This window comes from Triticum aestivum, chromosome 5A (assembly GCF_018294505.1).
Source record: "Triticum aestivum cultivar Chinese Spring chromosome 5A, IWGSC CS RefSeq v2.1, whole genome shotgun sequence".
NCBI classification, from domain to species: Eukaryota; Viridiplantae; Streptophyta; class Magnoliopsida; order Poales; family Poaceae; genus Triticum; species Triticum aestivum.
In genome coordinates this window covers 375,785,101-375,811,658 of record NC_057806.1, presented here as the reverse complement: position 1 = coordinate 375,811,658, position 26,558 = coordinate 375,785,101, and the positions used below count along the sequence as shown (strand labels likewise).

At 44.5% G+C, this 26,558-nt stretch overlaps 5 protein-coding genes and 1 long non-coding RNA gene across 7 annotated transcripts; 4 read left to right on the top strand and 2 right to left on the bottom strand.

The window, feature by feature from the left end:
- Positions 1-2,769: 2,769 nt before the first annotated feature.
- On the top strand, positions 2,770-7,399 carry LOC123103452 (glucose-1-phosphate adenylyltransferase small subunit 1, chloroplastic/amyloplastic). The gene is made up of 10 exons (XM_044525044.1): positions 2,770-3,174; positions 3,653-3,949; positions 4,512-4,781; positions 4,900-5,079; positions 5,349-5,452; positions 5,542-5,653; positions 5,824-5,922; positions 6,001-6,120; positions 6,580-6,730; positions 6,998-7,399. The coding sequence occupies exons 1-9, from the start codon at positions 2,968-2,970 to the stop codon at positions 6,694-6,696; spliced, it is 1,506 nt and encodes a 501-aa protein (XP_044380979.1). The 5' UTR covers positions 2,770-2,967; the 3' UTR covers positions 6,697-6,730; positions 6,998-7,399.
- Positions 7,400-8,625: 1,226 nt separating this feature from the next.
- LOC123103451 (phosphoenolpyruvate/phosphate translocator 1, chloroplastic) lies at positions 8,626-13,359 on the top strand. Its single transcript, XM_044525043.1, has 9 exons — positions 8,626-9,285; positions 10,581-10,703; positions 10,790-10,942; positions 11,050-11,135; positions 11,374-11,458; positions 12,358-12,477; positions 12,562-12,630; positions 12,849-12,978; positions 13,056-13,359. The coding sequence occupies exons 1-9, from the start codon at positions 8,641-8,643 to the stop codon at positions 13,130-13,132; spliced, it is 1,488 nt and encodes a 495-aa protein (XP_044380978.1). The 5' UTR covers positions 8,626-8,640; the 3' UTR covers positions 13,133-13,359.
- Positions 13,360-16,464: 3,105 nt separating this feature from the next.
- On the bottom strand, positions 16,465-18,130 carry LOC123103447 (uncharacterized). The gene has a single exon (XM_044525039.1). The coding sequence runs from the start codon at positions 17,265-17,267 to the stop codon at positions 16,629-16,631; it is 639 nt and encodes a 212-aa protein (XP_044380974.1). The 5' UTR covers positions 17,268-18,130; the 3' UTR covers positions 16,465-16,628.
- LOC123103448 (uncharacterized) lies at positions 18,131-20,375 on the top strand. The gene is made up of 5 exons (XM_044525040.1): positions 18,131-18,586; positions 18,728-18,765; positions 18,853-18,942; positions 19,085-19,162; positions 19,600-20,375. The coding sequence occupies exons 1-5, from the start codon at positions 18,454-18,456 to the stop codon at positions 19,861-19,863; spliced, it is 603 nt and encodes a 200-aa protein (XP_044380975.1). The 5' UTR covers positions 18,131-18,453; the 3' UTR covers positions 19,864-20,375.
- An 850-nt stretch (positions 20,376-21,225) lies between these two features.
- On the top strand, positions 21,226-24,356 carry LOC123103450 (uncharacterized). Its single transcript, XR_006449842.1, has 5 exons — positions 21,226-22,245; positions 22,342-22,449; positions 22,572-22,765; positions 23,273-23,504; positions 23,633-24,356. It is a non-coding gene; the product is annotated as an uncharacterized lncRNA (long non-coding RNA).
- LOC123103449 (uncharacterized) lies at positions 23,089-24,136 on the bottom strand. Of its 2 annotated transcripts, none has more exons than XM_044525041.1 (2): positions 23,669-24,136; positions 23,089-23,395 (listed from the first exon to the last, which is right to left on the bottom strand). In XM_044525041.1, the coding sequence occupies exons 1-2, from the start codon at positions 24,134-24,136 to the stop codon at positions 23,372-23,374; spliced, it is 492 nt and encodes a 163-aa protein (XP_044380976.1). In that variant the 3' UTR covers positions 23,089-23,371. The 2 variants fall into 2 exon arrangements, with proteins under 2 accessions (XP_044380976.1, XP_044380977.1); XM_044525042.1 differs by having other exon boundaries at positions 23,089-23,392.
- Positions 24,357-26,558: the final 2,202 nt, after the last annotated feature.

The following is a 26,558-nucleotide window of genomic DNA, read 5'->3' as shown; positions in this document are numbered from 1 at the left end:
ATGTGTGGAGTAATAGTAGTAGATGCAGAATCGTTTCGGTCTAGTTGACATGGATGTGATGCCTATATTTTCATAATCATTGCCTTAGATATCGCCATAATTTTGTGCTTTTCTATCAATTGCTCGACAGTAATTTGTTCACCCACCGTGTTATTTGCTATCTTGAGAGAAGCCTCTAGTGAAACCTATGCCCCCCGGGTCTATTTTCCATCATATAAGTTTCCGATCTACTATTTTGCAATCTTTTACTTTTCGGTCTATAAACTAAAAAACCCCAAAAATATTTACTTTATATTTTGTTTAGTTTCATCTATCTCTATCAGATCTCACTTTTGCAAGTGACCGTGAAGGGATTGGCAACCCCTTTATTGCGTTGGGTGCAAGTTGTTTGATTGTTTGTGCAGGTATTGGTGATTTGTGCGTTGTCTCCTACTGGATTGATACATTGGTTCTCTAACTGAGGGAAATACTTATCTCTACTTTGCTGCATCACCCTTTCCTCTTCAAGAAAAATACCAACGCAAGCTCAAGAAGTAGCAGTGCCCCTGGCCCATGTAGGCCATGGCGCACCCCCTACAACCCATGTGGGCCCCCGGGGCAGGTGAACCCCCGGGGCAGGTGGACCCCCGAACCCTTTCGTCAACAAAAACAGGACTTCCTATATATGAATCTTTACCTCTGGACCATTTCGAAGCTCCTCGTGATGTCGGGGATCTCATTCAGGACTCCGAACAACATTCAGTTACAATGCACACATCCCAATACTACTCTAGCGTCATCAAACGTTAAGCGTGCGGACCCTACGGGTTCGAGAATCATGTAGACATGATTGAGACACCTCTCCGATCAATAACCAATAGCGGTACCTAGATGCCCATATTGGTTCCTACATATCCCACGAAGATCTTTATCGGTTGAACCACGATGTCAAGGATTCAGTCAACCCCATATGCAATTCCCTTTGTCCGGTGATATGTTACTTGCCCGAGATTCGATCGTCGATATCTCCATACCTAGTTCAATCTCGTTACCGGTAAGTCTCTTTACTCGTTCCGTAACACAAGGTCCCGTGACTAACTCATTAGGCACATTGCTTGCAAGCTCTTTACGATGTTGTGTTACCGAGAGGGCCTAGAGATATCTCTCCATCACACAAAGTGACAAATCCCAGTCTTGATCCATGCCAACCCAACAGACACCTTCGGAAATACCTGTAGAGCATCTTTATGGTCACATAGTTACGAAGTGACGTTTGATAGCACACAAGGTATTTCTCCGGTATCCGGAAGTTGCATGATCTCATGGTCGAAGGAACGGATACTTGACATGAAGAAAGCTATAGCAAATAACTTAAACAATATGATGCTAAGCTTACGGTTGGGTCTAATCCATCGCATCATTCTCCTAATGATGTGATCCCATTATCAAATGATAACTCATGTCTATGGTTAGGAAACCCTAACCATCTTTGATCAATGAGCTAGTCTAGTAGACGCATACTAGGGACACGGTGTACTTTATGTATTCACACATGTATTTAAGTTTCCGGTCAATACAATTCTAGCATGAGTAATAAACATTTATCATGAATGGGAAATATGATAATAATCAATTTATTATTGCCTCTAGGGCATATTTCCAACACAACATGCATAGTGGTTCATTGTATATACCCATGAGTTTGCCTTGTTTGGGATCAAGGATTTGCACGAAAAGCCGATTCTTAGAAATCGCCTCCATCATTAAGGCATCTCCAATGCAGTACCTCGAAACATTGCTAAACGTCCGGACAACGGGGTTCACACACTTTGTGCCATCCAACGCTATGCAATAAACATCCGCGGACCAATCCACACATCCGAATTTGCAAACATCTAGGGGGTTGAGGGAGTCCGGGCGTCTGCAACGTAGGACTCTAACAATGCGGTCCAACCCAAAACCCTCAATTCGCGTTCCGCTCCAAAGGCCTCGCGCACATTTGTCGCTGCTTAGGGAGGACACGACTCGACGACTGCCTACATGCATTCATGCCGGTCATACCGTTGTGACCAGACGACTGATTAACGCTTTTTCAATGCAAATGTGGTGACTGAGAAGCCTACTCTGCCCACTGCGCCCACATTGAAGCAGCGCTGGTGCACCTGGCCCGGCTATTTAAGCAGGATGGCCTCGCCAGCAAACCCCATCTTCGCTACACGCACCACAGTCTCTTCTCTTCTCGCCCCTCCTCTCCTCTTGTCCACACACCGAAAAGATGGGCAAGACCGACAACAGATTCAACTGGTTCTCAGCGTCGGCAGGTGGATCCCCGGGGTCGTCCGGATCGTGGCGCCGTTGCCCATGCTCTCCGGGGCGTCGACGTCCTCCACTTCGCCCGGGCCCACGGTCAAGGAGGTGGTCATCTCTGACGACAATGAGGAGCAGCAACGGCCGCGCGGACAGAGGAGTACGCCTAACAACTCGAGCGGTCACTCTTCAACGCGGTTCAGTGCCGCCCTCGCCACCGGCCCCCGCATACCTTTTGCACATTGAGAAAAAAAATAACGATTTTTTGTTTCCCAATGCTAATTTCGATTCTAGGGGTTGTAAGCACATACCCTGTGAACATCAGAGTTGGCCTGAACCTCAAAAAAAAACAGAGTTGCCCTGAGAGAGATGCTCACTGCAGAATATTCCTGTCAAAAAGAAAACGTGAAATATGGACACGCGTGCGCAAGCAGAGCCGTTGGTCCGAGCTTCATCTCGCCCGCACACGCCATCACGGCACATGGACAACACAACCATAAATGCAGAACAAGCCATGCCCTGAGCTGCACACACAGACACGGGAACAAAGCGGAAAAACGAAGCTGAAAACTCTCGCAGCCGCTGAAAGGGAGTACCTGTCCTGCCGCCAGCCCCACCTCACTCCCTCGCCCTCTCTCGGCCGTCGCTGCCACCGCCTCGACCCGTCACACTCTGCCCCCGATGGCGATGGCGACGGCGATGGGCACGACGGCCGCCACGTACGGGCCACCGATCACGGCGCCGGCACCCGCCGCATTCTCTCCTCGCCGCGCGGCCGGCGGGCGGCGTGTGCGGGCGGTGACGGCGAGGCCGCGGCCCCTGTTCTCGCCCCGGGCCGTCTCAGACTCGCGCAACTCCCAGACGTGCCTCGATCCGGACGCCAGCACGGTAATGCGCATCCCGCCGATCACCTTCCTCCACAATTTTTCTTTTTTGACATTTACCTTCCTCCGCACTTTATTATGCGACTTTTAGCCGTCCCTTTCGTGATTATTACGCGGGAAAAGGTTCGTGTGCGCGCAGACTCAGAGTTGGGGTTTCGATGCGGCTCCCTTATTTTATCTACTACTCCATACTTGGCGCGTTTGGATGAGCAGATGGGGTTCGTTTTCTCGCGCCTTTCCGTTGATTTCACGATGATCCATGAAATGGGGGGAAGGCGTAGAATAATTTACTCCATGCCTTCAATTAAAAACGTTTATTATCAATTGGCTCAAGTCCTGAAGACTGTACTGCTAACCATTTGCAAAGTATGTGATAGAAGTACATAAACCTGAGACAGCAGTTCATCCGGTTAATATTTGGAATGTTTTGACATAATTTTTTCGCATCACATTCAACTGATGTGATCCATCCATCGCCGCAGAGTGTTCTTGGGATTATCCTCGGTGGTGGCGCCGGGACAAGGCTGTACCCACTGACCAAGAAGAGGGCCAAGCCTGCGGTGCCGCTGGGTGCTAACTACAGGCTCATTGATATCCCGGTCAGCAACTGCCTCAACAGCAATGTGTCCAAGATCTATGTGCTGACGCAGTTCAACTCTGCGTCGCTCAACCGCCACCTCTCGAGGGCCTACGGGAACAACATTGGTGGATACAAGAATGATGGCTTTGTCGAAGTTCTCGCTGCGCAGCAGAGCCCGGAGAATCCTAACTGGTTTCAGGTACCTTGGTTGATTCATCTTCCATCTAGAGTATCAATCTCGAACTATTACTATGTGTTCATGTAAGGGCTCAAATTTTCTACCAAGCAGGTCAAGAATTTTAAACTTCAAATAAGAAGTAAATTTAGTTGCAAAAATGCATAAGAATAAATTGTGGTATGTTGTTAAATTGCATAGAGTAGAAGAAGAGCAGGGGAGATTTTTTTTATATCAACATATCAGTTAATGACCCCGCAAAAAAACATATCAGTTAATGAAAAGAAATTCATGCATTATTCACAGTTTACACCCTGTTGTACTTCTGTCCCAGGGGACAGTTAACATTTAATAAGTTGAATTTATCTTTTAGAAACATTCAGACAAATCGTTTAGGAGCGTTCATGAACTTGGAGGGTCCTGCAGTTTCCTTGGAATAAAAAAAATCAAGTTCACAATGATGCATAACAATAGATGCTGCAAACACCCTTATGTTATCCCCTGAGGCCTGACATGTTATGTTCTTTTTATATTAATATAGTCTTGAACCATCGAGTTTTTATTCTCTTGCCTTTTCCCAAATCAGGGTACCGCAGATGCCGTGCGGCAGTACTTATGGCTGTTTGAGGAACATAATGTTATGGAGTTCCTTATTCTGGCTGGAGATCACCTGTACCGTATGGACTACCAAAAATTCATTCAAGCACACAGAGAAACAGATGCTGATATTACTGTGGCTGCCCTGCCAATGGATGAGGAGCGCGCAACTGCATTTGGCCTGATGAAAATTGACGATGAAGGGAGAATTGTTGAGTTTTCAGAAAAACCAAAAGGAGAGAAGTTGAAGGCAATGATGGTATGCAGCTAAGTAGCATATTCTGTATCTAATTTAAAACATAGATACGCCTTAAGGAGCCGAAAGTATATATGCTTGTGCAGTTAGTTTTTTCAGTTGACATGCCGTAATCTTGCAGGTTGACACCACCATACTGGGCCTTGATTCTGAGAGGGCCAAGGAATTACCTTATATTGCTAGCATGGGAATCTATGTTTTTAGCAAAGATGCGATGCTTCAGCTTCTTCGTGACAATTTTCCTTCAGCAAATGACTTTGGAAGTGAGGTTATTCCTGGTGCAACAGAAATTGGAATGAGGGTACGCTATGCTCTTGAAGCTTGTAGTGCATGTTATTCTTATTATTTTCACTGCTGTAACTTTTATCTTCTGAAACAAGGTGAAACTCCTTCATATTTTGTAGTAAAAGTGAAAGCATTGGTTTATGAAGTTAAATATTTGTCCATCAAGAATTTAGATTTCATGATCTTTTTAGAGAACTTACTTATCGACTTTGTAGTTACTTCAATTTGTTTCCAGTGTTCATATTCCGTATATTTTGTTTGCTTAGGCTGCTATTTCTGTGACAGGTGCAAGCTTACCTATATGATGGTTACTGGGAAGATATTGGGACTATTGAGGCATTTTACAATGCAAACTTGGGAATAACCAAGAAGCCAGTACCAGATTTTAGGTAGATATTCTACAGTTGAAAAAAGTTAGGAGGGGCATTTTGCTCGATTCACTACCTATTACTCACTTCTGGTAAAAACTTGTTTGCAGTTTCTATGACCGTTCTGCCCCAATTTATACACAATCTCGATACTTGCCTCCTTCGAAGGTTCTTAACGCTGATGTGACAGACAGTGTTATCGGTGAAGGTTGCGTCATTAATGTAAGCTGCTTTTTCCCTTGAGACTCTAGGTCACGACATGTTTAGGACCTTAATACCTGATATGTTATCCATCGGATATCTTGTCCTCCCTCAAGTCTAGTTTCTCATGCTTCGGTACATGAGCTTTCTAAAATTCACTATCTTGTATTTATTTTCCTCCTTTTGGCTAGCATTGTACAATCAACCATTCTGTTGTTGGACTACGCTCGTGCATATCGGAAGGCGCAGTAATAGAGGATTCCCTGCTAATGGGTGCAGACTATTATGAGGTGAAATATAATCAAACAGAACTGTGCTAATAGCGCCATGAAAGCGTTGTGAGAACTTAGTGAATTTTTTTTGTGCAGACGGAAAATGACAAGAAAGTCCTTTCTGAAAGTGGCGGCATTCCCATCGGTATTGGAAAAAATGCACACATCAGAAAAGCAATAATCGACAAAAATGCTCGAATCGGAGAAAATGTGAAGGTACTTCATATACATCTCTACCTCCTGCCAGTCAACCCGTATTCATGTACGCTCTGTTCAACTACTCGTTACTCTGGGGTGAAAACAAGAGGAGGCTCCATCTGAACATAAATAGACTCATAGATTTTTCTTGGTCATTATCATCTTCTTGTTAATGATAGGATGTTTGCAAGAATGTACCCTGAAGCACTGATTTCAATCCTCTTTATGTTACCAAATACTAATGCATTATTCTGCGGCAATATTTCTCAGGCAAACCGTATGCTTGCTTAAAAAACTCTTTACTTTACTACTCCCTCCAATCCATATTACTTGTCGCTCACTTAGTAAAACATGTACAAAGTTGTACTAAGTGAGCGAGAAGTAATACGGATCGGAGGGAGTACTGAGAAAAGAATATTATGCCATGTTTGTTGTGGTAAGTAATGTCTGATCATAAATGGTATGCTGCTTTTACAGATAATCAATGTTGATGATATCCAAGAAGCTTCAAGGGAGAGTGATGGATACTTCATCAAAAGCGGCATTGTCACGGTGATCAAGGACGCCTTAATTCCTAGCGGGACAGTCATATAGAGAGGCAACCGTCACCGCCATGTATATAAGCCAGGTTCCCTCGCTCGTGCAAACATAAATTTCTTGTCTTGATGCTTCTTATTATGGCTTCTGCACTCCACCAAAATTTCCGACATGCTCTTTTCTTTGTTATTTATCAAAAAAATTCTCTGCCATAACCGTGGATCAACTGCACTAGCAAATGCCAGGGACAGCTAGCTGCATCCCTATGCCTTTACTTGAGTGGCTAATTCTTTCATTCCGTTTCCATGTACGGCAATCATACTTCACTCTGAAAACTGACCCTTCCCCTGCACTGCAGGTTGGCTTGCAGACTTCCCGTGACCTCCAATGCAACCATGGCCGGTTTCCCATGCAGCAAGTTCACCAAGCTCTGCATCGACTCGGGAGTATCGTCGGCGGAAAGAATAAAACAGTGGCCACCACTCAAGGCACCATTTTTTTTCCTGTTAGCTAGTATATGAGCAAATGTTTTGAACTTAAAGTCTGAGAATTGCATTAGGAATCTGGATGTTTTGGCATGTACGATTATGTCCTTTTGTATAGTCTCTAGGCTTGAACTGGACATCCGATGTTTGTTTGCATCGCTTATAGCATCTCTGGCCATCCCCTAAAATTTAGCCCCCTCAAACGGCTTCTCAAACCTTGACTCCTTAAAACTCCTTACATTTAAGGAGTTAATAAAAAAAGGTTCCTAGTCGAACTCCTAAATGTTTAACTCGCTAAAATATTTTCTTTGCCAATTCTTCTAAGTTTTAGTTTAAGTATTAAATTTCAACTACATATTTGCACACATACTGAGCCTGACTCGATACTGCCTGACTCCGGCAACTTTCTCGCGAGCAAACCAAACATGCCCTAAATCTAAACTTGATAATGAAGGTTCACACAATTCATGAATATCATAAATTTAAAGTTCACAAATTCAATTATTTAAAATCCAAACACATGAGGCACAACAAATCAACTGCTGCTATGGAGTACACAACAATCAATTGCTGTTATGAATGACACACACTAAAAATCTACTCCCTCCGCCCCATAATATAAGAGTGTTTTCTACATTAGGGATGGAGGAAGTATATTTTAATAAAAGTGTGCTTTGCTATGCAGTAATCTGATCCAACAGTCATGCTTCAAAAATTCTTTTGTACAATCTTTGACATTTGAAGACACTAACTTCGAATTGCATTTGACAGAAATTGGGGAGTGAGAAACAATCAGGTTCCACTTTTGTTTATCATCCCAGGGAAACACACACATGTTTATCTTCCCGATATGAAAAATGTACTATCACATAAAAATACGAAAAATGTTACGTAGCTGGCAACCGTCAGCCGGGGGGATTCGCCCCCCGCCCCCTCCTGGCCGCTGGATTCAGAACGCGAATCTCAAGGCGCATGTTTGTCTTTTGATAGGAATGGAGGTACTAATAAATTCCTCAGCATTTTCTCCGGATACTGGCCAAAGATTCCTAGCATTAGGCGTGACCACATGAAAAATTCCGAGGAATTGGGACGGAGAGGACATCCCCAATTCCTTACATTGTCCATTCCTTTGATTTGAAAATTCTGTGAACCGAATGAGCCACGAAATGGTGTTTGTTTTTCACGAAGTTAAAAAATAAAACCTGTACTCCCCAAAGCTGAGGTCCGGAGCAACTGGCAGTCCGTCCGCCCCAGGACCCAGAAGAAGACGCGCGGTGAGCTGGCGCGGCGGTCTCGCTCTCGCAGATCCCGCCCCGCCTACTGTGGGCCCACCAGCCCAGGTTTTTCCCGCGACCGGGACCCACCCGCCCCTCGGCGCCCTCGCTGGGCAGGTTCCACCCAACAACCCCTCCACCGCATCGCGCGGCGGCTCACCCGCGCCCGGGCCCCGCGCACCCTCGCCCCACGGCCGTCCGCCCCGGCGCACCGTGCACCGGCTCCACCCAGCGGCTGGCCAATGCCAGGTCAATTGCTCGGGCCCACCTGTCACTCTTGCAGACGCTCCTCCCCGCCGGTGCCAGCTCAGCCCGGCCTCGGGCCGCCGCTCCTTAAAACCCTTCGCCCACCAACCCACTCTCTCTCATCTCACCAGACCGCACCACCCCGCCTTCCTCCTCGTGCCCTCCGCCGCCGCCGCCGCAGCCGCAGCCTCGGCCTCGAGGCCTCCGCCCGCCACCCCCGCGCGGCCGAGGCTCCAGAGGCGCCCCCCGTCTGCCCGGAACACTCCGCCCCCGCCGCAATGCAGAGCGCGGCGGCCATCGGGCTCCTCCGGCCATGCGCCGCGCGGCCCATCCTCAAGAGCCCTAGCCCCGGGGCCGCCCGCCTCCCGGCCTCCCGCGCGGCCCTCCGCCTCTCCGCCGCTGCGCCCCGCGCGGGCCTCGTGGCTGCGGCCGGGCTCGGCCGCATCGGGCTCGTGCCGGCGTCGCCTGAGCAGGAGAAGAGGAGCGACTGCCTCGTGGCCGCCGCGGCCGCGGGGAAGGCGTCGGCCGGCGAGGAGGCCGGGGAGGAGGGCGGAACGGCGCTCGCCAAGACGCTCCAGCTCGGCGTCTTCTTCGGGCTCTGGTACCTCTTCAACATCTACTTCAACATCTACAACAAGCAGGTGAGCTGCCACGCCCTTTGCTTGCTTTTCCGTTCTGTTGCGTGCAAGGTTATACTGTATCTTGTAGTCCTTCGTAGTTTAGCGAGCGCGCCTTCTAGTTCGATCTGGTCAATTGGCCTGGAAATCGGTTACTGGGTGCGAATCGACGTGCTGTTTCGGTTGTTTTGGCGCGTTTCATAGTCTCGTAGAGACAGATCTCTCCAAGTAATCCGCATCTCTCCACCTCGGATCATCCCGAGCGACATTGCATGGAAGTTCCTTGTACGGATGACGGAGTGATCTTTTGGTGAATCGTCCTTAGATTCAGTGAAATCTAACTGAACTGAACTTGTCGAGAATTCCATTTTGCCTCATATTTTGTGATTTGTTTTCGTGAACATCATTGATTTACATAAAACCTACGGCAGACGAAGAACATATTGAACTTGAACTGCCTTTTCTGATCAAACTTTTGGCACAAATGCATTATTACCAAAACCCAGGATCAGTAGAAGCAAATAATTCCTATCAAATCAGGGTGCTTCCTGTCTGCTTGTGTGAAGAGAAAGCTGACCTTTATGGTTCATAACCCAGGATCAGTAGAAGTAGATAATTCATATCAAAATCAGGGTGCTTCCTGTCTGCTTGTGTGAAGAGAAAGCTGACCTATATGGTTCATCTGTATGTCGAAGTGATATTTGCTGGAGTTTTTTGATGAATGTCTAAGCTCATGATTTTTCGCTGGGTTGTTGAAATACCGTACCATTTTGCCTCTTACTTTATAATTTTTTTGTCAACACTATTTGTTTTTATTCCAAAAACTTAGTTTAGACAGTTGAAGATATTGAACCTGTAGCACTTTCCTGAGCGATTTGCTTAAGTGTATAAAATTTGTACCGCCGCATTCCAAAGCCTAGGATTACTGTTAGTAATAATTCCAATCAAGTAAGGGTTCTTCCTGTCTGCTGCATGTGAGAACAAGCATTTGCTGTCAACTTCACTCAGGGTCTTTCATAATGCACTGTACCGATGTGATGTGCACTATGGCTTTAATCCTACGGACATATGTATTCATTTCTTTGTCCAATATCCGTGCCTCTGTTATTACAGATTTGAATGGGTACCATGCCCTTCTGTTTTCTGGTGCGTGTGTAAATAGAGAATTCTGCGGCAAACGTTTAGTTAATGATTAAGCTACAGAGAGAGTTGGCGCAGATGTTGTCACCCTTTGATTTATTTTCCTAAGAAATTTCTAGACGATTGCATCATTTACCTGTGGATAATGCAACTTGCTCCGCTGTTCATATTTTTGACAGGTCCTCAAGGTTTTTCCTTATCCCATAAACATCACAACAGTTCAATTTGCTGTTGGAACTACGATTTCCTTATTTATGTGGGCCACGGGTATCCTTAAAAGACCAAAGATTTCCAGTGCACAGGTAATTATCTAGTTTCATGTGACAGACTTTCAGTACACATATATTGCACCATTAGAAGATGTATTCTAATGGCTCTTATTTCCCAGCTTCTTGCTATCCTCCCTCTGGCTATTGTCCATACCATGGGCAATCTTTTCACCAACATGAGCCTTGGGAAGGTTGCAGTGTCATTTACACATACAATCAAGGCCATGGAGCCTTTCTTCTCAGTTCTACTTTCTGCAATGTTCCTTGGCGAGGTAATGTCTGCTTCTCTTTCCTCTGTTAAATATTCCATGAAAAATTGCAAATATGCATAATGTAAGAAATTTCTTGGTCCTGTTCTGACACATGAATGGCCATGCAGCTGCCTACTCCATGGGTTGTTTTGTCTCTTCTTCCTATTGTTGGTGGTGTGGCATTGGCATCTATTTCTGAAGCTTCTTTTAACTGGTAAGCAATATTAGCATCTTCATTTGAATGAAAGAACTGTATTGTTAGGATGCGCATTACAGTTGTGGCATGTCTATTGAATTTCATATGTGGTCGCCTAATGTCTGACGTGTGTATTTATGCGCATGTGTGTGTATTCCTTTTTGCATTGAAATTTTCCTCCTTAGACTCCAAATAATTTGTTGCTCATAAATTATTGTGCATTTTGGTGATTAATTTGCAATTTAAATGACAACAGGGCTGGATTTCTGAGTGCAATGGCTTCAAATGTGACCTTCCAGTCAAGGAATGTCCTCAGCAAGAAGCTCATGCTGAAGAAAGAGGTAAGAGCATTACTAGTAGAACCCTCAAACCCGCAAACCCTCACTAGCGTTTTAAGGGTCCAAAAATGATCTTTTTGTGCACTTTTACGGGTTGAAAAACAGGGGCAAAGATTAGAACCCTCAAACCCAACCCTTATAACGGAATATTCCCCATGAACGACGTTGTCGTTGCGCGCGGGAGGTCGACGGGGCGGCCGCCGGCGACGGGGGCGACTAGCAGCGGCGGTCGCGGGCGTGGGCGCGGGAGTTGGGAGGATTTTTCCCTCCCGCGCGAGTATAACCGCCAAATGAGGGTTGGGGTAGGTTTTGCTCCCCAACCCTTACTTTTGAGGATTGGGAGAGGGTTTGAGGGTTGGACCTTTAAAAAAATTTGAGGGTTTGAGGGTTAAGGGGTTCTAGTCTACGGCTTTTTTTCGACGAAAACTGTAAAAAAGCAGTTATTTTTAGGGGTTTGAGGGTTTGAGGGCTCTACTAGTAATGCTCTAACTAAGCTAGCAATTTACAGTTCTCTTGGATAGCTGTAACTGAATAACAATATTCAGTTCTCTCTAATTATGAATCACTTCATCAATTTACAGTTCTCTTGGATTATGTACGCCCAACTATGGTCATCTTTATGAACTTTTACATTGGACACATGAAAATTATATGTGCATATTAATATCGAAAAGTATCATCATAATGTTATTTTAGTTGGTACTGTTGAAGTATTACAGTAGAGATAATTTGTCAAAGTCGTGTTTTGGGGGTGTCTGCAATTCTTTTCTTTTCTTTTTTGTGAATGGAGGGGTTAGTAATTGATATGCTACTCTCATATTTGAAGATATGCCTCTCAGTCTTTCCCCATGACTGTATACAAATCTATTACTAACCTTCATATTTCCCCAAACTCTGACCAGGCATCTCTGGACAACATCAATCTCTTCTCGATTATTACAGTCATGTCATTCTTCCTCTTAGCCCCTGTAACCTTGTTGACAGAAGGTGTCAAGGTCACTCCTACTTATCTGCAGTCTGCTGTGAGTATCCACTGTTTATTTGTCCGCTCAACCGTATAAGCACACTGTCTTGTTTGAATTCTTACTATGTTCTTTCCTGTGCAGGGTCTGAACTTACAACAAGTGTACACAAGGTCTTTGATTGCCGCATTCTGTTTCCATGCATACCAACAGGTCAGCTATCTATTCAGTTTTCTGTTGTGTGATGGTTCGTCTTGTTAGAATCTACTTTGATCAATAAATTTTGTTTCTGGTTTCGAATAGTTTGAAACTTATGCCAGGTCATGTATCAGTATATGCATATGTGTAGCACATGCCCAGCACATGTGTTCAGAAGCTAGGCACTTCTGTACTTACCCAAATATTCTTACTTGTCTTCGGATTCATCGCAGGTGTCATACATGATCCTCGCAAGGGTGTCACCAGTTACCCATTCGGTAGGTAACTGCGTCAAGCGTGTGGTGGTCATTGTTACATCTGTTCTGTTCTTCAAGACTCCTGTGTCTCCAATCAACTCTATCGGTAAGCACCTGTTTTTCATGTGCGTTCTATCGATCGTATCACATCCTCTTTACATATTTGAAATGCCTTGTCTGTAGGAACCGCAATCGCTCTTGCGGGAGTTTTCCTGTACTCACAACTGAAGAGACTTCAGCCCAAGCCCAAGACTGCTTGATTGCATTCCGTTCGTCAGGATCAATAGAGCGTTGCCACACTCTTGGAATCGGTGCTTTAGTTTAGCCGGACATATTGGGAAGCCTTGTTGAGTAACTAGTACCGTGCAGGATCATTTGTAATTCAGTAATGAGCATTTTGACCAGGAAAGTTTTGAAATCTTTTTCACCGTTCTCTACTTGGACGTTCTAGTTGCCACTTAATAAAGCCTCTGCAGTTTGATCGTGCCGTGATGAAGTCACCGATGAGTGACATCCGTAAGGGTTCATTTCTGTCCCTTTTAGCCATTTTCGTAGATAATTCAGAAAGTTTTTACTTGCTAACACCACATAAAGTTAATGAACAAGATATTGCAACTTGCATTGTATTTAACCGGACAGTACTACATTCATGTGTGCCCTCCATTTCTGGTGTCAGGGCATCGTGCATGGTTGTGAACTTGCATTGCTGTAACCTTGTTTCTAACAAACAGTGCTGACTTTTCGATGAAATGAACACTACCAAGCCTTTTCCTACGTGCATCTGTTTGCTGACATGCTTTATTTTGAACTTTTCTATTAATATCTCTACTACTTAAAAAGAATGTAAGGTTCCCATTTCATCTTTTTTCCCACTATTCCTACGTCCAACCTTCCATGTACATGTAGTATATGATAATCAATCACCTTAATTTATATTCCTTTTGAACCGATTCCATTTTAATTTACTCACCAAACTTCTAATCAAAATATAAGGCAATTCATGGTTAGAATTTGATGAACATTTACTTGCACAGTTGCATTAATATTGATAGTTAAATCACAAACTAACGTACTAGAAAATTTATATCTCGTTGCAATGCACGGATATTATTCTAGTTATTGACTAAATTCTACATATCCATTTTATGAATTTATACTCTTATTTTTAGAGTATTTTGTGTCCCTGTGCGGAGCTAACGACCCGCATGCTCAGGCCTTCCCGAGTTACGCGATTTGGGACGTGCGATTTTGGTTGTGAGTTTTTTTTTTGAATAGTTTGGATTGCTCATCATATGTGTCACATCATAACTGATGCTGGTTTGAGTACCTATATTATGTTAGTCTTATGAACCGCTGCAACTATATTCAGCACACGATGTTCCATTGAGGGTGGTCGAAATCTTGGGCCTAGGAGGTGAAGATAGTGTGCGGAAGAGGAAGAAGAAATAGAAAAAACATATGTTAACATGATTAGTGTTGAAAAAAAAGGGCAGCCCCAGTGCATGTAGCTCCCGCTTGCGCAGGGTCTGGAAAAGGGTAACCGCCAGAATTTCTATCCCCCATTGCAACGCACGGGCTATTGCCTACATTTTGACATGCTGAGAGACCTCAGCAGAATCATTTGTATCAGTACTCTTTACATCAGACTTAGGCTTCCTCTTTAATCTTGAGTGTCATCTATTCACACACACACACACACAAAGAGAGAGAGAGATGGACTATTTAAATGGTTATACAGTATATGTTTAAATTCAGAGAGATGAGAGAGAAAGAGAGAGAGATGGATCTAATTATTACCCCTAAGTATATAATGTTTTGTCAGTAGTACCTCAAATTTGATGTGAATGTTTGGATTATTATTGTTGGGCCTAAACTACATCAAAGACTTCAACAGGGGATGTTGCCTCTTTCACCTGATTGTTGTGCTTTCTTAAGTCCCTATCATGAGTAAATCATAGTGCAATTGCGTCTTACATTCTGTTTAGGCATGTAGGTATGTGCTTCCTTACGTTTCCATTTCTTATAAGTTGTCGTCATTTTGTTGCTTATGTTTAAGTTTGATTTTTTTTTCTTCAACCCACAGGCCCAGTTGAGTGTGAGCGAGAACACAACAGGTGCAAAGGTTTCCCTTCGATTTTCAACTCCCAACCTCTCTAATGTTTCCATGCGGAATGTTCAGCAAAATGCTAAAAAAAAACTCCCGCCTTCAGTGAATACCCTTGAGAAATTGATGATGTTGTGTTTTGAATGATACCTCTAACTGTGGTAGAAATGTATTAAGAATACATGGAAGTGTAAATGCATGTCATGGTCATGCTATGGGAGGAGAAATCGGGCAAATATCCCATATGAGCTTTATCTTGTACAATTTTTGTTTGTTTTCTCCGCGCTCTTGATAGCAGGTTGTGGTTGTTTCATAAATGGGTCCAGTTTGGCTATTTCCGATCTTATGAAGATATTTTGTATCATATAGATTAGTTATCAAAACTTTTAGTAAATTGTGCCTGATATTTATCTCAGTGTTTATTTATGCTTAAAGTGGCATGCAAGTACAATGATAAATTGGGTTTTGAACGTCCCTTTTTTGGTCAGTTGACATCTAAATTTTGCACTTCTCATATATTAGAATTGCAACAATAAGCTTAAATCGCCATGTGAGCCTCACACAAACGGTTCATTTGGCGTGCGCTTTAAACTTTCGCTTTGTTCATTATATTTTCTTCATTGTTGTATCCATGCAAATTTCAACTAGATTTTTGTTTATTATCTTTTAGATGGTTTCAGGACATCAGATCAGCCTTCTTGGTTCGGGGGCATCACTAGCGGTGCACACCTCCTTGATGGCGGTGGCGGATCGACACAAACATTGGGGGAGGGGGGGGGGGGGGGGCTCAGGGCAGGGAGCGGGGCAGTTGGTTGGGGAATTCTTGCCGGTCCGTGGGGAAGTACGATGTGAAGGAGAGATGGTGTCATCCGGTTTTAAAGGAGGGAGCTCCAGCAAGAAATGTTGTTTAAACGGCAGGGTACGATTGGAAAATAAAAGGGTGTATCATGGGTGGGGTTTTTGTGTTGGACCGTGTGTTCGAGATAACATAGCGGATAGTTCAGACAACCGTATTCCTCCCTCACATATGGGCTGAATTTTGGGGAACCCACTGAACACGCTCGGACATAGGATAGAGGAATGAGCTATGACCTGACGTTCTCCATTATTTGTTTCATTCACTTATATGTCTTGTAGCCTGTAGCAATGCACGGGCATTCTACTAGTTACATCTAAGATTGTTGTAGGAAAAGAAAAACAAGCCCAAAAAACAACTTAAACTTGCCATCCGAAAAGAAAGTTGTCATGTTTGACAACTAAATTTGCTGTACTCGTGTCACTAAACTTGTTATAAAAAACATTCGAAATTGCCATGTGTTCGTGCCACATGTGTGCCATTTATCAGGTTAAAAGCAAGCTGCAAGTTTGGAAAGTCTTATTTTCAACATAGCTAATTAACCCGATGATTTCAAATTACAACCTGCGCATTCTAAACCACAATTCACGAAAGTAAGCTCGGGGGGGGGGGGGGGGGGGGGGGCGGCGAATCAAGCTGCCCATCGTGTGGGCTGGGCATTCGTCGTAAAAACGTTCATAGGAGGAGAGAGGAGTGCTACGTGGTACTATGTTCCATTACGTACATTCAATCGAGATGCCCTAATGAATTCCCTAACGGATTCTCAAAACAAAAAAAAAATGAATTCCCTAACCGGTCACACGCCAAAGTATTCGAAGGCGTTGCTGAGGCGGCGGCCGGCGTAGGGGTAGGGATGGTCCGGGTACGTGCACTCCGTGCTGAACAGGAGCCAGTGCCGCCGGCAACGTTTCACCGGCAGGTCGCCGAGAACCCGCTGTCCCCCGCCGGGCGTCTCGAGGCGCACCATGTCGCTCTCGAACACGACGCGGCACAGGCCGCCGCCGGCGACGTCCTGGCACCGCTTGGCCTCCGGCCACCGCGAGTCGAAGAGCGGCATGGCGCCGACGTAGTTTCCCTGGTAGGCCCAGCTGCAGGTGACCCACCCGTACGTCTTGGCGTCCACCAGGAGCTCCAAGACGCGGCGGCCGTCGCGGGGCACGCGGCCACGCGGCACGACGCTCCACTGGGTAAAGATGTCGCCGCCGCCCAGCGCGCGGCAGACGAGCACCATGCCGGCCCCCGCCGACAGCCGGTTCTCCACGGCCGCGTAGTAGGACGACGACCACGGCTGCGACGACGGCGGCAACGGCGGGGAGCCGGCGGTGGTGGCGTGGGCCATCGCCGCGAGGGTCGCCACGGCGAAAGCCGCGGCGAGGCCTGCCATTGCCGCACGTTGGCGGCTCCCGATCTGGACGCGCGGCGTGCGTGGCTGCATGTATCGGGCGATTTCCTGTGGCTGGGGACAGGCACATGCACTTCATGGCTAAACCATGGACGGAAAGACCACCCGAGGAGGATTAGAATCACAGTTATCCCACAAAGCCATATATAGCGCCGCGGTAATGCTATTTTTATCCGACTAGCACAGTGACCCGCACAGCTGCAAGTGTTCTAGTGTGCGGTGTTTATTTTTTAGGCATGTAAATTTGAAACCTTTAGGGTACCTTCCGATCCTACTTAGTTCAATCAGATGAATTAAAATTTTAAAAATAATGTGAATTATAAAAATTTAGTTCATTTACTTGAACTAAATAGGGTTGGAGGGTACCCTCAAAGTTCCAGGTTCGCATCCTTATTTTTTGACGAGAAAGAAACTTTCATTTCTTAACCATTAGGCATACAGTCGTTCTGGTACACGACGTTAATCTCATCAGGTCTAGACCTTACCCACACGACAGAGCGTATACTATGTGTGCCCTATTTGAGCAAGGCAGTGAGCCACACAGTTCCTCGAGCAGCGGATCATAGTGATGACATGTTGTCTATCTTGAAGTAGGTGTATAATCTAACATATAAAGCCTGGTAGAGTACCCGCCATTCCAGGGGCATTCGCGGCGCGCGTGTGTTGTGGCCGCACGATTTCACAGCAACAGGGATTTTTACGCTGCTGTCAAAGTCGTGGCCGTTAGTCCTCTGTGACTCATTTGTTTTGCTTCCTTGTCCATGACGGGTGGGCCTCAAATGTCTACGGGCCCAGTGTATTGGTGCGTCCCGCGTGCGTCCTGGGTGAGAAAGCGAGAGGCGTGGGGCTGGATCGTAGGGCGCGGTGAAAACCTAGCCCCCAATCCCATTCGTCTCCAAGCAGCCAATCCCTCCACTTCTCGAGCCCCGCCTCCTCCCCTGGTCTCCACTGCGCCGCCTCCCCCCCCCCCTTCCCTTTTCTCCTCCCGTGCTCTCGCCCGGGCCGAGCCGAGCGACCTCCTGGCCAGCATCTACTCCATCTTGTTTTTCTCCGGCTAAACAACGGTGAGCCCGCGGATCTGGCGTCCCGGGAGTGGAAGGGGATCTGGCGTCCTGGGAGTGGAAGAAACGAGGAGCATCCACCCGATGGGGGAGGAGGTGGCGCCCAGGGAGAGGGGTGGCGGCGGCCCCTCTGCCTACCACCGAGGTCTGGGAGAAACATGGAGGTGGCAGGGAGCATGGGAGCGATAGCGGTGACTGGATGCCAGGAGCTTGACGAGGTCCATGCCGGCAGCACCCTCTCGCTCAACCTTACTGGCGGCGTGGCTGTACAAACGACGTCGGTCGATGGTGGTATGGCACCGCATCCCTCCCCTTCTCCCTCTCCCCTCCTCTTCAAAATATTAGTTGGACCAATTCCCGATAGCCGTCTTCTTTACCCTGTTTCAAAATCAGGAAATCCTGGTTCCTAATATGTGATGTTTTCTTTTTAAGGGGCTGGAGAATCAGGAAAGTCCATGATATCTATGCAGGCAAGATCCCATTCTATTCTTCCCTGGAAAGTTACAATCCCAGTGACAAATAGTATACCTTACATTTTTCTGAACATCTATCTCCAGATAAATCTTCTTTTCTGGACCGGCTTTGATGTGGCGGAACACAAGGGCTATACGACAGTCAACCATGTCATCGTGTACCAGACAATCAAAGTATGCCAATACTGCAACGAGTGTGTTTTAATATAGTTTTTGCTCTTATTGCTTAGTGAGGATCATGTAGGCAGCTTTATATTGTTCTTTTGGGAGTGGTTTGTAAGTGTTTTTTCCCGAGTAATGAGCTTAATTTGCGCAGTTAATGTATGATGGGGCTAAAGAGCTTGCCCAAGGGGAATCTGACTACTCAAAATATGCTATTTTACCTGATAATCAGGTTCGTACGTCCTATTTTGTTCAGTACGTAAGTTACATTTGGGCTGGGCATAAACACCAATATATTGCAACATGAACAACTTGTTATAGCTGATGCAACATTACAGTTAACACTCAGAACTAGACTATAATCAACCTTGTTCAGACCTTGCACCTGCTTTAAGCTCTGCTGCAATATTGTGTTTTGCTGCTGTTCCACCGTCATGTGTTTTGCTACTTTTCCACCGTCATACACGGATATACTTTCAACTGTAGATGATTCAGCCAAATGAAGTATACAAAGTTTGGTCTCTAACCCGTCCTTTCTATGTATCGCTCCTTCGATTTCCCACAAATCATTGTTCTTCTGATAGCTTAGGAATATATAATCTCTGCTTGTTATTACACTTGATTTCTTCAGAGAAAGAATACTAACTTTATACAGTGTTCTTCTGATAGCTAAGAAATAAGTTAAGAGAGGCGGAACCCGACCCTGATGACAGCCAAAATCAGGCCCCACTCCTCTCTCTCTCTGGCACCTACTCTTCAGATGGCCAACAACACTTTGCCAGCAACGGCTGCTGTCCAGTTAAGAGCAAGTATGTTTTGTTGCTGAAGCATTATTTGGATTATAGTTACTTCTCTGTTTCTGTGAATAACTACACATGTGTTCTTCTACTTTTCATACTGTCAAATTCTTATCTTTGTACATGGATCCATTAAGAACATTAAATAGACCACCCAGTTCATGTAGAATATTGTCTAATGCCTTCAATTATGCCATGATGTATTCATACAAGGTGATGTTATAACCATATCTAGAGAAGATCACAGACAAGTTTCTTCAGCACTATTGTGTTCACTATGCTCTCCACTGGCATGTCAGCATTATACAGTGTTCTTGTGATAACTGAGAAATATATTGTGGCTGATGTCATGGCAAGGCTACTACAATCCTGACTTTGTCAAGTATTAAGTATTATTGAGATTATGAAGTTTGTTTATTTACAGTGTGTTGCTCTCCTATCTTCAGGAGATTGGAGAAAAACTATCAAAAATAAGTGTCAGGTTTGATTACCCACCCCTTAACAAAGAAGTCATACAGGGTGTATGAAATCTATGGGAAGATCCATCCATCTAGGTGAAAATAAGTTCATATTTCTGTAAATGTGTATACTGTCAAGCAACCAGTTTTATTATAAAGAAATGCATCTGTAAGAAACTTACTTGTGGAAGTGTGTTGCAAGTTCATCCCCATCCCCCGTCGGACCCAATGTTGTAAGTTAGAATAGTGGGTCTGCGGTTCTTGTTGCTGTTCTGCCGGCCCGCCGCCTCGTGTGCTGCCTTTCTTCCTGCCAAGGTTCTGCCTTCCTTCTCTGACTTTCCATTGTTTTGCTCATTTCATATACACCATTTTACTCGCTCTACCTGTGTGTTCTGTGCGTTGTGTTCTGTTTACATTATTATTTTCTTCTCATGCTTGCTCTCCTTCAAGCTTATTTTGTGCCAGGATTCTGGAAACGACCAAGGACAAGCAACTCAAGCGAAAGATTGCTTCACTTAATCTGGCGCTGTTATTCTTCTGAAACATGCTAAAGAAAGGTTGGTACTCTTGGGTAAATCCAGCCTTTTTGATTCATTTGTCTATTGTTCTTATCATACAGGGTGTATCCCAAAATTTTAAAAAATATGCCTCTCGGATCAAAATGTTAGTACATGAACAAATGGTTTAAAAATATAGCCTCTATCAAAAGTTCCCAATGCTTGAGTCGATGCAACGTGTATGGTAGCAAGTAAGTACTGCTGGTGCAGAATGGTTGCAACATTGAGCAACTAGCTGGTTTTGGCTATTTTGCAACTGTAATTAGGACTTGATTACTGATGTGTGCCAGTATTAATCTATGTTGGTATTTTTCATACGACCAGCATTAATCTATGTTGTGATGTATGCCAATTCATTGCCGATGGAGTGCCATTTGCCGAAAATATGTGTATCGTTGCACTCTATTGCTTAGGCCTTTAAGTTAATGTGTTGTTGGTTACATCCCTGATAACTAGATTGATACATTGTCGTAAACACATTACACTCCTAAAAACACATCTACTAGGCTTATATGCCCAATCTGTATAGTAGCTAGCTTCATCTTAATTCAGTCTCAACATTGGTAACAATATTTAAAAATAGCACAAATAGGCCCTCCAAACACCATGCCGGTTGGGCTCTCTTTCCTACCGAGTTAGATGACAACCATTACAGGGTAAATTGGTCATATAATTTCATTCCACACAATATGTGATAGGGCATCTCCTCAGTTTAAACCGTTCTATATATAAGTTCTTCTACTTGTTTTCTTGACTTACAACATTCTTTTCATATAATTTCATTCCACAGAATATGTGACAGGGCACCTGCTCAGTTTAAACTGTTCTATATATAAGCTCTTATACTTGTTTTCTTGACCTGCAACATTTTCTTCATTCTCTTAACATGAAACTCTCTCCGCATATGGTCTATTGGACACTATATTTTTCATGTGATTCGGTATTACCTATCAAAGTCATGTGATCACTAATCAGCGTCGTGGCGCACATCTGCTAGCCTTTGATTTTGGTCTGTCGCCCATGCCATGTATTTTACATGTTCATCTATTTGGGCATTAGTGACACCGGTAGTTAGTAGCCGTGTTAATCAAAATTCTAGAAAAGTGTTACATTAAAACTGGTACGTAAACCACCTTATGCTAATATTAGTGCTACACAAACTCCAGAATGGCTTACTGATGGTGAATTTCGTGGTGCATCACGGGTCGAACCTCCAGGATTTTGTGGCCATATTATGTTGTCTGCAATGTTGTAATTCAGATGCCTTGATTAATACACATGTGAATGGGGGTGCTAAACCAGTCATTCCCCTTTGAAAACCGATGTTGCCTTGCATACATATGTATTTTGCTGGTCTCGAATCGGAGACCGCTGATAGTATGCTATTTGGTGCTATGTTATTTCAAATGTTGATAAAATTCTATATTTTGCATGATTAGTTCAACCTATTGTTTCTTGCAGATGAGAAGGATCGGCAAAAAAGTTTGAGCCTCCTCTTAGAAGGTCAGTGACAATCTTAATGCTTTAGTAAAGACTGTTTAGTGTTTATGATCAAGGAAACATAATGATTTACTTATTATGTTCTCCTGGCAATCATAGGTTCAAAACGGGACGGGGGCAAGATAGCTCTAGGAAAGTTGGTGCGGACGGCTACGAAGTGGAGCCTAGAAGTGGCGAATTTTCTTAATACCGCTACATTAATCACCTGTCAGTACCTTTCTATTAATATACTTTGTTAATACGTGCTACATCAACCACCTGTACACGCTTTACGTGTTTCTACTTTTTTATTTTGCAACTAACAAAGTGTTCTTTGCTATTGTATTAAGAAAATTGGCAATAGTGACAACCTAGAGGAAGATGATACCACTGGAAGTGATGTGCCGGTGGATGATATGGACGAATACAACTAGAATATTGCCAAGCCTATTATTGCATCAAGGGCAAGACTTATTACCGATGCTCAGCGCAAAGTCGAATATATGCTCAAGGAAATATGGGTGCCTCCTCCAACGCTACCCATGTGCGTCATTTCCCTTAAATCTATCATTAGGATTAAGACTATTGAGCATGCGTTTGCTTCTGATTTTGTGGATTATGGGCGCACAATGAAGTATGGTCGGTAGTAATGATTTATCGCCTCTGAATCTATGTTCAATCATAATATCACTATTTTTGTGAAAATGCAGTGTTTACTTCATCTATATCATACTCCCTTTTTACACTAACATAAGACGTTTTTGCAGTTTAAATTGAACTGCAAAATGTCTTATATTAGTGTACAGAGAGAGTATTTATGTTCTATGGCCATCATCTTTATAAATTACCCTAGCCTAATTACAACAGTTTATAGAAACATGCTTAGAACTATATGACAACTTGTCTCACATATACCAAATCAAGGTTGCTTATCAGTAACACCCCATTGTTAGCATATGCTTTAGGGCCAAATTGTGTTTCATGTGTCTCTCCTATTGCCTTTTTACTATATGATTGAAGTCCATACCTGACATCAAACAATCTTAAACAGATCCATTTGTCAATGATGACTCTGCTTGATGTCGCCGCATACCAGCAGAAGATAAAGCTCAACCATAGATTGGAAGACCGGGGCTATATAGATTGATGTCTAAAACCAATGCAGATCACCCTGCTGAAGAAGGAGAGGAAGTTAGAAATCAGTTTCAGTTTTACAGGTGCAAAATCAACTCATTCCACTGTAATACTGGACATCCAGATGTCCAGGATGGTTATTGTACATGGTATGTTAGCTTGCCTTTTCTAAGTACTTTTCAATCAAGTTAAATTAGATGCTGCTATCTCTGGTGATTTGCATGAGCATAATACTGTTGTAGAAGACCCTGCTAATCAAGCGAATATGCTTCTTCAGGAGAATCAGGATGGATTAGAATGGATTATTTATTACCTTGGTGACAACGTCGGGTGGGCGTTGAATCGTGGACATGTCCCCTATGAATCCAGGCGGCTGGGTGAACAGATGGACCAAGCTCCCTCCTCCGCCCAAGAAGCAACCGGGGAAAGCAGCACCGACGGCCGGAACCTCCTCCGCCCAAGAAGCAGCCGGGGAAAGCAGCACCGACGGCCGGAACCTCCTCCACCCAAGAAGCAGCCGGGGAAAGCAGCACCGACGGCCAGAACCTCCTCCGCCCAAGAAGCAGCCGGGGAAAGCAGCACCGATGGCCGGAACCTCCTCGCCCAAGACGGCCAGAACAACACTACGGCGGATCCAAATCGCCAGTCTCCTCTGTCCAGAGCTGAACTGAGTGGCTACCCCCATGAGAGGATACGCGCACAGCCAAACCCACACACACCAGACACGCGTGGCATGGTGGCTTATCCGGTGGGAGACTACCACTTGCTCACGTTGAACCATTGTGGCCCACAGCCCCCCGTGAACGTTGTATCCCACTGCCACTTGCACCTATATACGTTGTGGCCCACCGGGAAAATGCATATATGAGCGCTCGTAGGTGCTAGCCATCTATTCCAAGGGGAGAAAAAAATCTACTCCCAAGGAGTATTTATTTTCTTTTTAAAGGATCTATTATTCTCAGGTACTCCTTTCGTCTCATAATATAAAATACTTTTTGACATTACATCAGTGTTAAAAAACGTCTTACATTATGAGACTGAGGGAATATGTTTTATTCACATAAACAAGTGTGACAACCGGTAAAAATCTTAGCACTCAATTATTTTTTTTCAAAAATTATCCATATCTATTATCAATGTTCATTGAAAATACAAATCATATCAAACATAATAAAAATTACATTGCGATTCCAAGACCATCGCATAGCCACTACTATTGCTGACGCGCCGCTATCGCCGCTCCCCTACGGGATCCGACTTGACCTGGTCAATGATAGCTGAGAAGTCTTCATACATGTGCCCCTTGTTCAGTACCTGGAGCCGTAGTTGTCATCATTGAACCCTTGCCTATATTTGAAGCATCTGACACCAAATCCTGCCACATGATGAGAAACCCTAACCTCATCACCCCAAGGAGACGACAGGAATCTACACCAGAGCTTTGTCGGCTATGTTCAAATGGACGAACTCGAGTAGGATTGGGACATGAAAGACAAACTCGAAGAAGTAGCGCCATCATCCGCTCGAGTGTCGCACCTGCGAGGACTAAAAAACGTGGCCTAAACAACTAACCGGATCGAAGGCAACGAGATTCCCATTCCCACCACCGGTTGATGGAGCGGCAGCAAAGGGAAGGTGAATCCACAGGCTCGCCAGTGAAGTTTTGAGGGGAGAGTTTGCCCTAGCCACCTAGAGTTTACTCTCCCTGAACAGCAAGCGACAGAACGAAAACACATGTCGGAGCGGTCTCAACCATCCATTCCCAAGGAGTGTTTTTCCTTTTTGAGGGTCTATATTCTCTAAGAGTTTTTATTCACAAAAACAAGTGTGATGTTGCAGAAACAAGCGTGATGATCCGGTCAAAGTCATACCCCTCAATTGAACAAGGGAGCTCCTACCCCTATGGAGATTAATGATTTATCTACACAAAAAATATCAGTTATCCAATGCCAATTATTAGGAGTGGTTGTTGTTGTGCTGGTTGTTAGCAAGAAGGTTGGGATCATGCACTAATTTTTTTTCCCTATGTTCATTGTTTGTGTACCTATCTAATGGCATTTCAGGAATTTTTTCCTCTACAACCTGTAAATTTCGGATTCAGTTTACTGATCTTTGAAAGTCATGTATAACTTGGCAGAAATGCTATCCCTACAAATGCAAACGTTTCTGTTACAAAAGGTTTTACCCTTGATGCTTGAATTTGGACCTTGCACCTTACTTGGGTAACATAGAGCCAAATGGCACATTGTCCAAATACACGTTGAAAACACTTCGGGTTTGACATGGTCTCTATTCTTGATCAAACATAAAGTTACTAAAAAAAGGCAACTATTTCTCCACATGAACATGGTTTTAAATGGGTCTCTGCGCCATTTGGCGCACCGGGTCATCTAGTCTCCTTAATAATCGTTGCATTAGCCGAACGGTCAGGCTCCTGTCCCATGATTGCCTTGGACGCCACTTCCGAGTCGGTCTTAATGATGATCGGCTTCGGGCCCCATTCTTGAACAAGGCGATTCCCTCCATGCATACCAAAAGCTCAACATTACGTGTAAATGTCTGCAGGAGGAGAGCACGATCATCTCGTCCCGAAGGATCATGCCAGCCCACCTCGTCCTAGCTTCGGTGTCGAAAGCACCATTCACGTTCAGCTTATTCCACTCCATCAGAGGCTTAACCCAGCGACCGGGAGGGCCTACAACGCCTTGTCCAGGTGTGTCTTGCTTCTTGCTTCTTTCCTATTTCACTTTCACATGTGATGATCATCTTCATACGATGAATATCTCCATTGGGTCCGGGTGCAAGGCTAGAAGGAGTTGATTAACCACATAGAGATCAAAAATATTGTGTTCCTCGAGTTAACTCTTGACAATAAAAAATACATACATTTGTTTCCTTGTATATGTGAACTATATAAGCTGGCAATATACTACATGAATGACACTCGTATATGTAAAGTATATAAGTTGACAATGAAATTTGTTGCTTGGGATGAAGGAGGCATACAATGAAATTTACTTGCAATGTCGGTCCCTTTTCAAATTTTGGAGGATTCCTATTGATGTAAAAAGATTAAGTGTTGACCTAAGCGCTTAGGTGGTTAGGTTTCACGTTCAGCTTATTCCACTCCATCAGAGGCTTAACCCAGCGACCGGGAGGGCCTGCAACGCCTTGTCCAGGTGTGTCTTGCTTCTTGCTTCTTT